The sequence below is a fragment of the Cydia strobilella genome, chromosome 21 (assembly GCF_947568885.1).
Source record: "Cydia strobilella chromosome 21, ilCydStro3.1, whole genome shotgun sequence".
NCBI lineage: Eukaryota > Metazoa > Arthropoda > Insecta > Lepidoptera > Tortricidae > Cydia > Cydia strobilella.
Window position 1 is genome coordinate 6,329,386 of NC_086061.1, and position 13,791 is coordinate 6,343,176.

At 38.4% G+C, this 13,791-nt stretch overlaps 1 protein-coding gene and 1 long non-coding RNA gene across 2 annotated transcripts in view; one reads left to right on the forward strand and one right to left on the reverse strand.

The window, feature by feature from the left end:
- Nucleotides 1-13,791, forward strand: part of LOC134751092 (uncharacterized) — a 196,214-nt gene that overhangs the window by 6,118 nt on the left and 176,305 nt on the right. The gene's annotated exons all lie outside the window — the stretch shown is intronic.
- LOC134751091 (eukaryotic translation initiation factor 2 subunit 1) lies at nucleotides 5,780-11,180 on the reverse strand. Its single transcript, XM_063686437.1, has 7 exons — nucleotides 11,052-11,180; nucleotides 10,729-10,966; nucleotides 9,978-10,206; nucleotides 9,330-9,562; nucleotides 8,463-8,578; nucleotides 7,572-7,683; nucleotides 5,780-5,915 (listed from the first exon to the last, which is right to left on the reverse strand). Exons 2-7 carry the CDS (start codon nucleotides 10,964-10,966, stop codon nucleotides 5,845-5,847), a joined length of 999 nt encoding a protein of 332 aa, XP_063542507.1. The 5' UTR covers nucleotides 11,052-11,180; the 3' UTR covers nucleotides 5,780-5,844.

The window sequence follows — 13,791 nt, forward strand, 5'->3', positions numbered from 1 at the left end:
GGTATTTTTTTATAATAATTTGAACTTCGCTGTCGCTATGATAATGCTTTATATTACGCAACACCCCGCAGCGGCGTTTTAGTTCGCTGCTGCTTAATTTGTCGTATTCTTCTTCTATGAGTATAGGTACCAAAAGTTGTGCAGGGTAGACATGATATAGTATTATTTGCAGATGACACTTCCCTTATATTTAAAGTGGACAGAAAGGAAAACAGCTTCGAGAGCATTAATGACGCGCTATCCACCATAGTAAACTGGTTTACGGCAAAGAATTTGCTTTTGAACGCCAAGAAAACTAAATGCATCAAGTTTACGCTACCTAACGTCAAGCAGGTAAATAACAGCAAGATTAAAATAAAAGGTGATACGCTGGAATTTGAAGATCGAACTGTTTTCCTGGGAGTCACTTTAGACTCAAAACTGCAATGGCATGCACATATATCCACTCTAGCCGGCTAACTTAATTCAGCAGCCTATGCAGTGGGGAGAATCAGACAGCTAACAAACGTAGAGACGGCCAGGCTGGTATACTGTAGTTACTTCCATAGTGTTATGTCGTATGGAATTCTGTTGTAGGGATAAGCGGCAGACATTCAGACAATATTTGTGCTGCAAAAACGAGCTGTACGTTCCATTTATGGACTGGGCGCTCGAGTATCCTTAAGAGAGAGATTCAAAGAGGTTAATATTCTTACCGTTGCATCTCAATACATACTTGAGAATATTATGTATGTTCGGAAAAACATCCACGAATTCAAGCTTAACAGTGATATCCATAACTATAACACTAGAAACAAACATAAACTTGCTGTGCCCGCCCACCGCCTCCGTAAGGTTATTTAGTACGTCTTTCGTCGGGAACTGTACACATTTTTATAACAACGTGCCCGCAGACATAGTAAATTTGCCACGTAACAAATTTAAGTAACATGTTAAGCGCTGTTTGTCAAGTAAGGCGTACTATACTGTAAAAGATTGTATAGACGATAAGGATCCCTTTAGGACAGTAGCTTTATCTTGATAGTATGACACAAATTTAATCAATATTTGTTTTTGTTTTAGTCTTTTTTTCTGTGAAATAACCATACTAGTGTCCAGTAGAACTGACTCAAGAGACCATCATGCTCTCGCTTGATTGTATTGTTTTAATTAATTTTAGTTTTGGACACTTAGAGACCTTATACACCTCTAAGATTTTATTTTGTTTTAAATTTATTTTATATGTAATAATACCTATATTTTTAATGATTCTGACAGGTAGAGACCTTTACATCTCTATGTCAATTTAAATTTGTAATTTAGTTATTTATATGTAGGCATAGTTCTTACGAATTATGTTGTGATTATGTGGCGCTATGCCGTCTTTAATGTAACATACGAGCACAAATATTGTATCTCACTGAATTAATTTACATTATATATTAATACAGCCCGGCAAGTTGAACATGTCATGCTCGCTTAAAAGTCTTTGCTTACGGTGGCGTCGTTGATCGGGTCGCCACTTTCCCGAATGAAGGTTGAGGGAGACGATGGCTGAGATACGCGTCATACTCGTGAACGGGTGCTGTTTGTGGAGACCGGTCTGTTTAAGTTTACACGGGCTTCATTTTACCTATGTAACTTTACTTTTGAGTGGCATTAACGTGAGGCACGTACTTCATTCGGTTCTTGTCTGTTTGTCTGATTTAATATCTTGTCTTTTTATTAATTATATAACAATTCAAGTCTTGGAGACTCTTTACATCTCTGGATAATTTGATGATCTTTTTTATTATAATATACATTTTATCTCTGACACCCAGAGAATTTTACATCTCTAAACAATTTTAGTACTTCTGTTGTTTGTATAGTTTTTATTAGTTTTTTTGTGTAATTTGACATTTATATTTATGTAATTGTTTTTTTGTAATTTTAGGTTAATTTTATTGTTTGTAAAAATTGACATGTAAAAATGCCCCTGTGGCCTATTTTCTGAATAAATTAAATTAAATGTTTGATGTTTAATGTTCGGTTTTGTAAGGGTCACGGTTCTAACCTACTTTTCTGGTAGCAGTTCGGTTCTGTAAAGGTCGCATTAAAAGGGGGCAAAATTACAAAGTCTAGATACTAGGTCAAGTGGGGTATCATTTGAAAGAGTTTAAATTGAACATTCCAATTTTTATCAGTAAAAGTCAGTTTTGTAAGGCAGAGGGAATATTTCTTGAATGCGGTACAATAAAGATGTAATAAAACAATTTTAAAGCGATAGGGTTCAATATTGCATAATTTCTGAACCGTCATGCCTTATAAAGGGTTAACCGGTGTAACGTAAACAAACTAATTTTAAACACGGGGGGCCCCTTTTGGGGTAAATGAGAAAATTAAAAAATAAAGTTTTTCAAACTATATCGTATTGCATATCAAATCAAAGAGCTCATTGTGAGAATCTCAAATATATTTTTTTTATAATTTTACGATAAACAGTTTAGAAGTTATTCAAGAAAATATTCAAAAAATGACCATTCCGCCTTTATCTCCGAAACTACTGGGTCTAACATTTTGAAAAAAATACACAAAATAGATCTTTACCTATAGATCACAGGAAAACCTATTAGAAATGTGCAGTCAAGCGTGAGTCGGACTTAATTACTTAGTTTTTGATCCGACCCCTACGGGTTTTTTAAAGACATTTCACTCACGTTTCACATAAAAAATACATTGTTTAAATTGTGTAATGTACGGAACCCTTGGAACGCGAGTCCGACTCGCACTTGGCCGGTTTTTAGACTGCTACCTGCTGCTACATACTCCTACATAGGGAGAAGTAAATTAGATAGATATACAATAGTTATTTATGATACAAGTGCGAAAAATAGGAAATTCGCAACGAGTGGCGAATTTTAAAACACGACCGAAGGGAAAGATCCAATATAATTGATCTAAAGTTATAGTTTTCCCCTAATTTTCATATTCCTATTGACTGCTATTATATTGCACATAACTTTACTGTAAATGAATATGGAAGGGCACTTACACAGCAGCCTGTTTAAAGAAGTCTTAATCGGAAGCCTTCTTCTTATATTTCTCTTCAAACAACCACACGCTGTACGCTTGTACAGCTCCAGCTGCTCCGAGCTCTCGTAATGGAGCAGCTCAGCCACGTGCCGGAGGATTTTAGGGCTCCTCTACACGATGGCACAGTCCAAGGGACGCATTTATGCGTTAGAGGGAGCAAGTGATATTGCTATCTCATTCCACCGCATGGCTGCGTCACTGGCCTACGCTGGGCCATCGTGTAGAGGAGCCATTACAATCGTAATCTACGTTTAGGGTATAACTTCATGTAATCTACAGATCATTTTAAATAACCCCATAAAAAGAAGTCTAAAGTCTATGCCAATAAGCCCACAACCAACCACTAATGCTTTAAAAAAGGAAATTCGACGCTGCATCGGAGAAATTCAGCCGCATCTATGCAAAATGGTCATAGAAAATTTTGACAAAAGAGTATGTGTCAGCAAAGCCTAGGAGGACATTCGCCTGACGTATTATTCCACAAATAACCCTATTTTATGTATTTCAAGATTTTATATACAAATATATTATAACGAGAAAAATATGTGTTTTTCATCAATTTCAAATCTTGCGTCCTTTTTGGGACACCTTTAGGTAGCATATTATAATTTTTGTCATCATCTTCCTCGCGTTGTCCCGGCATTTTTGCCACTGCTCATGGGAGCCTGGGGTCCGCTTGGCAACTAATCCCAAGAATTAGCGTAGGCACTAGTTTTTACGAAAGCGACTGCCATCTGACCTTCCAACCCAGATGGGAAACTAGGCCTTGTTGGGATTAGTCCGGTTTCCTCACGATGTTTTTTCCTTCACCGAAAAGCGTCTGGTAAATATCAAATGATATTTCGTACATAAGTTCCGAAAAACTCATTGGTACGAGCCGGGGTTTGAACCCGCGACCTCCGGATTGCAAGTCGCACGCTCTTACCGCTAGGCCACCAGTACTAACACTATATGGGTTCTGTTCTGTGCCTGAAATAAATATTTTCACTTCAGCAGCTCGAACAAAGCCTACTTTCATCACTCCCTGGAGTGAGGAAAGTGCGACTTTCCTCACTCCAGGGAGTGAAACAATGTAGCTTTTTAATTTAGTGAAGGCCATGAACTTCATACTTTTATTACATTTTTTTATGGTATGGTACGGTACGGTACGGTCCGGTCCGGTCCGGTCTCATCTCGTATCGTACATATTATAATACTTTTTTTTTCTGTTTATTCTGTGTAATTCGAAATACATTTTAACCTTTAATATGTTCTCACTACTGAGGTGAAAAATTATGTGTGCAACACGAGAGCAAAGTTATTTTACATCTCGTGTTTTTGACTCAAAATAAACACTCGCAAGAAAAACCAACTTTCCTCTCTTGTTGCACAAATAACTATTTCAATTTCAATTGACATTTCATACGTCAGAAAAAATCAACATTGTCAACAAAATTTTTACTTTAAAACTTCTCACGTAAAAACACAATTTCCAGAGTTTTTTCTTATAATATCGTAAAAAAATGAGTGATTCCAGTGATGAAGATGATCTAACGCCTGTGGATGTTGCACTTTCCTCGCTATAGTGAGGTGAAAAGTTTTGTGTTACACACGGGTGCAAATGTATTTTACTTCTCGTGTGTTGAAACACTCGCTACGCTCAGGGATCTATTTAACTATAGAATCCTTTCGCTTGCTCGTGTTTCAATTCCACACTCGCGGGTAAAATACAACTTTCCACCCTTGTATAACAAATAACTATTGATTGGAGCTATCAAAAATTACTTTCCCGCAAATCGCCAGCTACATTACCAGCAGGCGCAGGCTCGGGCTACCACTACCACCATGACTTGCTTCGTCAGCTCATCGCCTTCTAGTAAAATAGCTAGCAAGGGAAGGTATGCATAGCTCCAATAGATAAGATTTGGTACCGGCCAGACGTCATGTTTCTCAGAAAAATCTTAACACCGCGAATTAGGATTTTCAACATACGGTACAGCGACATCTAGCAGGCAATTTGACAACTAAAATTAGCTTCTTGCAAATAAACTAAAAAAACAATCCGCCCACCAACAATATTTTTATATATTAAATAAGAAATGTTATTTGTAATAGAAAATTTGTATGCTTAATAAGTCCACTAATGACATCATATCCCGAGAATTTTGTTTATCTGGTATAATCCAAAGCGTTTCGAGAAAAGGTTGGTAGTGCCCTTGCGCGTCGCTTTGGTCGTCTTGGCGGGGGCACTGCCGTAGCCGTACCCCCAGATACAAAATAGCTCTTTGCCTATAGATCACAGGAAAACCTATTAGAAATGTGCAGTCAAGCGAGAGTCTGACTTAATTACCTTAAGTTTTTGATCCGACCCCTACGGATTCTTAAAGACATCTCGTTTCACATAAAAAATAGGTACATTGTTAAAAAATGTGTAATGTACGGAACCCTTGGAACGCGAGTCCGACTCGCACTTGTTTAGACTGCTACCTACTCCTACATAGAGAATAAATACATACATACAAATACTAATGGGAGTTATTAGACTTTAATAAGTACCCTAATGGGTAGGGTTGTCAAGAGTAACTCATCTATCTCTTGCACCATCCCTTTAACCCGGCTTAACCGGTTAAACCTGGAGTTACCATGGTTACCAGTACAATTTGACACTGGGTTAACGGTTTAACTGGTTAACCCCCGGGTTAGGGGGATGGTGCAAGTGGCGCTTAGGGCAGTATAAAGGCAGGGCTGTATAAAAGTTGTATATTAGCAACATATCGCTATACATATATGTAATATATAGTTCGCAGTATTCTAGTTGTCGTCTTCCTCGTCGGATGCGCCGTTCTGTTGCGGCTCTTCGTCCATACCAGCGTCGCCCATGCCTAAAAAAAACAAATTGATGGATAACGACTATTTGAACATTAATATTACATTACTAAGGGCCAGTTGCACCAACTACAATTAGCGGACTGATCAACATCACTCAAGTGAACTATGAAACTTCCCATAAGTACAATAAAATTTGGCGGACGCTTTAACAGTCTCAGATGATTTGGTACAACCGATCCTAACATTAGCTTTAATTCATCCATCTCCATTAATTTTACTTCTGATCCCAGACACTGGATCGCGTCAATCTTACTTATACACTTGTCCCATGAACCGCTGGTGTAAAACATCTATGCGTCGACATCTAACTGACAATATCTATACCCCGTTTTTTTTTTCAATCTGAGTAACTGTGCACTGAATTATAGTGTCGTTACATTGTACCATAGAGTAACTTATACTAGAGCGGTACTGTCATAGTAAATTTTGTAACCCCAGTAAATTCACTGCCATCTGTCGACACACTTTAAAACTAAAAATGAAGATTGATAAAAATACGATAAAATGTATATAAATATAGATAAATGATTTTTTTATTTGCATTAATTATTTTTATGATTTTGACCCATGTTCTGTCACTGATATGCGTTAAAATTGTTAAATAACAAACGAAACCGTCAACGCCATCTATACGACAGTTGGCCAAAACTAGTAGCGCCCTCTGAACGAGAATAAAATTTTCTTGATTTTCGAGGCACGTTTTTTCCTTAGACCGTATCCATCTATTACGGAGTTATATCTATCTTTGCATAGTACCCACTGTGAAGGCCCTCTGCACCTCTAGGTTGTCTTAGGACAACAACAACAATATTATACATCATAGGAACCCTAGTATTTTGGAAGAAACAATTATTTACCACTATTTTTGAGGTTAGAAAAATTCTAATCTTAAAAAAAAACCGGCCAAGTGAGAGTCGGACTCGCGCACCGAGGGTTCCGTACTTTTTTAGTATTTATTGTTATAGCGGCAACAGAAATACATGATCTGTAAAAATTTCAACTGTCTAGCTATCACGGATCATGAGATACAGCCTGGTGACAGACAGACAGACGGACAACGGTCTTAGTAATAGGATCCCGTTTTTACCCTTTGGGTACGGAACCCTAAAAAACGGAGTATAGCATTATTGCGTGATAGGAAGCGTGCGTGAACTGTAGGGGGCAGCACAGGAGCCGTCAGATTTTTGGCGCGAGGCGTAAATGTGAAGTTGATGCTTCCGATGTAGCCCACAAGATGGTAGAACCTACTATGCACAAGAAAACGTACGAGAAAGGTAGATGGCGGCACTTTCTTTGGCGTGAAGCGTCAGTCGCCATCAGATATATCGGAGCGGCCGAGGTGCTCACAAATATCTGAACACGCCTCTATTGTCATGGCGCTAGGTGCGTGTTCAGATATTTTTGAGTCCCTCGGCCGCTCCGATATATCTGATGGCGACTGTACATGTTTATGTTTGCGATTCAGGCCACAAAATGGCAGACCCTCCAACGCGCACGGCCCCTATACTGGGCACGTTTTTCATAAAGTAGTATTATTGGATCACGGTAATCCAATTCTTCAGTGGAATGTCTCGCAAGTTAGCCTCCCCATTATTTATGTTTAGAATGCCTACTTATTATGTTGGTAGTATGTATGTACGCATACGCACCATGGTCCTCGTCCTCCTCGGCGGAGTCCCCGGCGACCTCCGCGTTCTCCGCCTCGGCGCGCTCCATCTGCCGCGCCAGCTCCGCCTCGTCCGTCGCCGTCACCACTTTAGGCTGAAAACGAACAACTATTATGTGCAGGCGCCAACTCGCCATCAGATATATGGTGCGGCTGCGGCCGAGGTGCTCCAAAATATCTGAACACGCACTCCAACGCCTTGACAAGACATCAGAGTCGTGTTCAGATATTTGTGTGCACCTCAGCCGCTCCGATATATCTGATGGCGACTATACAATGCATATTCAGAACAAAAACGTTCCGGAAAACAGTCTAAAAGTTAACTATTTGAGTACATTTTCTAATGGGTTCACCATACAGCTTTTAAGAAGTAGTGGAATGCCTATTAGGGCCACTTGCAACATTCACTAACCCGGGGTTAACCGGTTAAACCTGGAGTTACCAGTACTATTTGACACTAGGTTAACAGTTTAACGGGTTAACCCCGGGTTAGTGGAATGGTGCAAGTGGCCCTAAGAATGGCTATAAGGGTGCAACAAGCAAGTTAGGCTTTGGTTTTAACTTATATTAAAAAGTTTTTCACTCATTCAATCCTGGACGTGAACTTGACTATAAACATTCGCTAAATTGGGATGGTTGCCAAAGCGCAAAATTTCTAATTTTACTAGTTATGGCGAGAGGCGTAGTATAAAACCTACGAGTACATCTTCTGGACCTAGTTCTTGAGTTGCGATGTCGAAGGTTGCTAAAGAATGTTTACTTGATAGTTATTACACTGATTCGGTTTTGTGATGTGGCAATAGATGTGATACCACCTAAGCTTATGGTCCATCTGTCTGTCAATATAAATTGACAAGTCAAAATGGAGACATACCGCCATCTGTATGTTGAACACGCCGCCAGCGGTCGTGATGTTTTCTTGTATCTTGTCAATGGCATCCTGTAGTGCTTTGAGACCGTCCGTCTTCTCGGGCGTTGAGGTAGTCATTACTGAAACAATGGTATTAATTACTGCCACGATTTAACAAAGCTCTTTTAATAAGATCTTCACGGCTTATAGGAGTATGTTTGATATTTCTTTATTCGGTTATTAGTGTACTTAAATCCAACTTAAAAACAATGTATTTGAAAAACGTTTTTTAAGTTAACTGAAAGTAAATGTTAGATTGTTATTTTAACTGTATCTTGTTCTGTCAATCATAAGAAAAATGTGGTATCTGTGTATGGGATACATAGTTGCATACAGAGTTACAGATGTAGTGCATATTTATTTTCCATCATTTTTTTACCGGAAACGTACGAACTTGTCTTGCCATTTCAGTCAGTCTCGTTACAAAAAGTACTGAGGTTGATACATATTAGTTTCATTTTGTAACAGGTTATTGTAGAATATGAACATGTTTTGGTCATTGAATGATGTTCGAAATTCGTTTTTAGAGTGATTTATGTTACTTGCTAGACAAAAAACAGTTAAAGATTGAAAATGGTTTTTGCAGTAGGTATGTATTGTTTAAAAGCTCCTTTTTCGTCTTTAACCCTTAATATACAAAAAAACGTGGAAGGTCGCGAGTTCAAACCTCCTTGAAGCTTTAAAATGTAAAAAGATAGTCAAAGATAATGTGCCTCCTGTGTCCCTTTGCCATTTTTGCCAATAAGGATTAAACTGCAGTTGTGTCTTATAAGTACTATCATAATTTTATTGCTGAATGTATAATTAAATTAATACAATATGAAGGCTCACCATATAGAGGCGGAGCTATAAGGTTAATCTTAATAGGCATCTCGGCAGTGGAGACGGTAAGGCCGGCTTTAAGTGCCGCCTTCACCGCGTCAATTCCTTCGTAGCCGTAGCACGCACACTCTATGTCCGCGCGGATCTTCACGGCCTGGGAAGTCAGCTTACGCTTGATGTTGGCCAAGAGGACTTCCTTGGTTTTCTCGTCTAGGCCACATTCATTAAGGACTGATGGGTCACTGAAAAATGAACAAGGTGAAAATTCTGCAAAAATAGACCTATCTGCTGCATTGCATTGCTACTTTATCTATTCTATAGTGTTGTGTGGAGTCATACACGTTTCTAGACATAGTCTACCAAAACTTGAAACATTGAATGTATAAGATTGTAATTCTATATTACACAGCGAATACAAAACTGCTTTATGCAAAACTGTGGCACCTGCTGTATGACTACGACTAGCATAACAATTATTTGACAGATATCATATATGAAAATATAGTTAATTGCTTTTGGTTTCCCTACCTTGCCATAAGCATGACAATATATATAATTTTATAGAAACGATATATATTTTATAGGAAAGATACATAACAAATAAACAAACATCCACAGTCATCAGGGCATCACATATGAATATGGAAGGGCACTTACACAGCAGCCTGTTTAAAGAAGTCATAAGCTGAAGCCTTCTTCTTATATTTCTCTTCAAACAACCACGCAGTACGCTTGTACAGCTCCTCCAGCTGCTCCGAGCTCTCATAATGGAGCAGCTCAGCCACGTGCCGGAGGATGGAATTCACCGCCTTGGCTTTGGCGTACCTCTCTGTGCACTTGTCTATGTCCTCGGCAGACACACGTCGTTTTGACAAGTCTATGTAACCTGGATTGAAGATTTAAATGTTAATTGTTATATAGTTACTCCTAAATAGGGCATTCACTAAATACCATGCTAGTTGTGTTTTATCATTTTGAAAACCAATTATTTAGAAAATTATAAGAGACAACTAGCTTTATTGTGTGGATTTTTAAATAATGCTAGCACTGAAGCTGTCAACCTCTTATACATTAAAATCCCTGAACTCTGCATGATACAAATTAGTAATGTTGTACAACTTTATAGCAGAATTTAATAACATATATATATACATTTATTCTCAGATGGTCTCAATATGTTTGTAGCATACATTATTTTTTAGTAAGGCCTGTGTATGCAGTTTGCATGTAAATCAATAGTTAATAATAAAATCTGAATGAATAATCTTGTACCTTTAGAGTTTATTAACTTTAACTTTGAATTAACTGAATAGACCACTGAATGATTGTTAGAAAAATTCAGCACATTCTTCAAAAACGATGCCATAGATATTGAAGTCTTGTAACATATTATTAATCAACAGCTTACCTTTTTCTTTATCCACTCTGATCACCACAACGGGCTCTGTCTTCCCAACTCTGATCAATTTATTGATGGACCTGATACGTCTCCTCGACAACTCGGAAAGCAAAATCATGCCCTCAATATTGTTGTATTCCAACAGATGTACGTAGGCGCCCATCTCGGCAATGGACCGCACATTTACCATCACTACATCCTCGATTTCAGGGTATTTCTCCTGGTAAAATCGACACGACAACGGCATCTGAAAAACCCCACGATTATAACCTATACAAATTAACAAAAAGTACACTTTGAATAGTAAAGTTTAAGTCAGCGGACGGTTTTACCTTGTTTCTGTGTTTGTATATCCGTTTCTAGCTATTTTAAACAAAATGGAAGTAAATGATGAAATTAAAATTGTTCAGTGTTCACGTTGACACCGTCGGACACAACTTTTACGTCTTTTATGATCCGGTCTACGCAAAATCTATAGGGACCTCCACACTGATGCGCTAATCAGCGAACTAGGCTCCACACTCGCGTTCTCGGCTGCGCGCCCTGATTCGCGCATAAGTGTGGAGGGCCCTTATTGTTATAACTTAACATATTATAGTTGGTAAAACCAAATTGTCAGTAAATAAGTACATAAAAAAACTATACTCATCCTTTTCTTTTGGGTGCTAGTACTAGTGTAAGACAAAGATAGTATGATTATCTCTGTCTATGTTTGAAATGAGTGTTTGATTTTTTTTTAAAGCCGCAATAATCTGATGAAAAAACGGAAAACAAAACGGTGTTGCCAGTAAAATTATGAATGATCACATCTATAGACATAACATAGCCATCAGTAAATTTTCGAATTTGGAATGTTCTACATCGCGCTATCGAAATTTTTCCTGTCGCGTATATATACCTCCGAGTCACTTAGGGAGGTTGGTCAGGGTAAAGAGCAATAGGGCCGGGAAATTGTCCGGCCGACTCTAATTTCTGTTAAAAAAAAAGGGAGGTTGGTCAGGGAGGCGGGCCTTCGATTCCGGCCGCTGGCATAACTAAAGCCTCGCGCGCTCTCTTATTATTATACAGAGTATCTGCGGCGCCCTTCACACTAACAGGTCGGGCGAAGCCCGACATTCAGCGTGCTTCGCACGCTTTTAGGTACAGGGCACCTGCGGCGCCCTCCACACTAACAGGTCGGACGCCCTTCATACTAAGAGCGCGCTCCTACATACAGCGGCGCCCTTCACACTAACAGGTCGGGCAAAGCCCGACATTCAGCGCGCTTCGCGCGCTTTTAGATACAGGGCGCCTGCAAGCGCCCTTCACACTAACAGGTGACAGCGGTTCTCAAACTTTTTAGGGTTTCGTACCTCAAAAGGAAAAAACGGAACCCTTATAGGATCACTCGTGCGTCTGTCTGTCCATCTGTCACGGCCTATTTTCTCAGAAACTACTGGACCAATTAAGTTGAAATTTGGTATACATATGTAAGTTTATGACCCAAAGACGGACATGTAACGTAAACAAATGAATTTTAAACACGGGGGCCACTTTTGGGGGGGTAAATGAAAAAATAAAAAAAAAGTTTTTCAAACTATATCGTGTTACATATCAAGTGAAAGAGCTCATTGTGATAATCTCAAATATATATTTTTTTATAATTTTAAGATAAACAGTTTAGAAGTTATTCAAGAAAATAGGCAAAAAATGACCATTCCCCCCCCATCCTTTTATCTCAGAAACTACTGGGTCAAACATTTTGAAAAAATACACAAAAATAGATCTTTACCTATAGATTACCTATAGGTTACCTATTAGTTTTTGATCCGACCCCTACGGGTTTTTTAAAGACATTTCACATGAAATATACATTGTTTAAATTTTAATGTGTACTGTACGGAACCCTTGGAACGCGAGTCTGACTCGCACTTGGCCGGTTTTTTTTGTGTCAGAACCCTTTTTGGAAAGCGAAATATTTGACGGAGCCCCAAATTAAAAAAGATCGTTCCACTGTGGACCGGATATACCTATAGAAGAGCTGTTTTTTCTCTAATTATTATATAAGTATCCCCTCTTACCTCTTATATATAAGGAGCCCCAACAGAGGCTTCGCGGAGCCCTAGGGGTCCGCGGAGCGCACTTTGAGAATGGCTGATATGGACTATAACTGGTGATTACGTGATATCCTCCTTTGACTCGCCCAGTGCATTTCATGAATAAATATCTCGTAGATTACACACTTGTTAAGATTCAGGGAATATTAGTCGTCTCAATGCACCTTGACATTGTGCATGCATGAGAGAGTATTCTCTATAACAGAGAGCATTCAAATCATGAAGATAGATTAACCGTTCCATTGTTATCAAAACCATAGAGAAATATAAGTAAGGAAAGAGTGCTAACTCCATACATCAGTTTTCGTACCAAAACGAGAGTTATTTCGTAGTCGACATCTAGTGTCAAGTAGTGGATTTATCAGTACCGCTACTTGACACCAGATGTCCCGAGTGTAGCGACTGACGAAAAATGTATCTATTGCTAAAACAATTTACAACGAATATTACAAGCAGGAGTTGAAAATAGAGTTACGGTTAATATTAGCTGAAAATTGTTTAGCATTACACTTTTCGTTCGACATCTATAATATTGTCAACTAGCAGTACTGACATGATAAATTCGCTACTTGACGCTTTCGACTAAGTACGAAAATAACTCGTTTTGGTAAGAAAACTGATGTATGGAGTTAGCACTCTTTCCTTACTTATATTTCTCTATGTCAAGACAGTTTATAAAATTGTTTTTAGTAGGAGCAAAGTGGATATCATAGTATCACTGTCATAGTACTCATAGTAAATTTTGTAACCACAGTAAATTCACATGAAGATTTATAAAAATACGATAAAATGTATTTTTATATGGATAAATTATTTGTTTTATTAGCTTTATTTCTTTTTATATGATTTTGACCCATGGTCTTTCACTGATATGCGTTAAAATTGTTAAATAATAACAAACGAAACCGTCAACGCCATTAATCCGAGAGTAGGCCAAAGGTAGTGGCGCAATCTTATCGAGAATCAAATTTTCTTG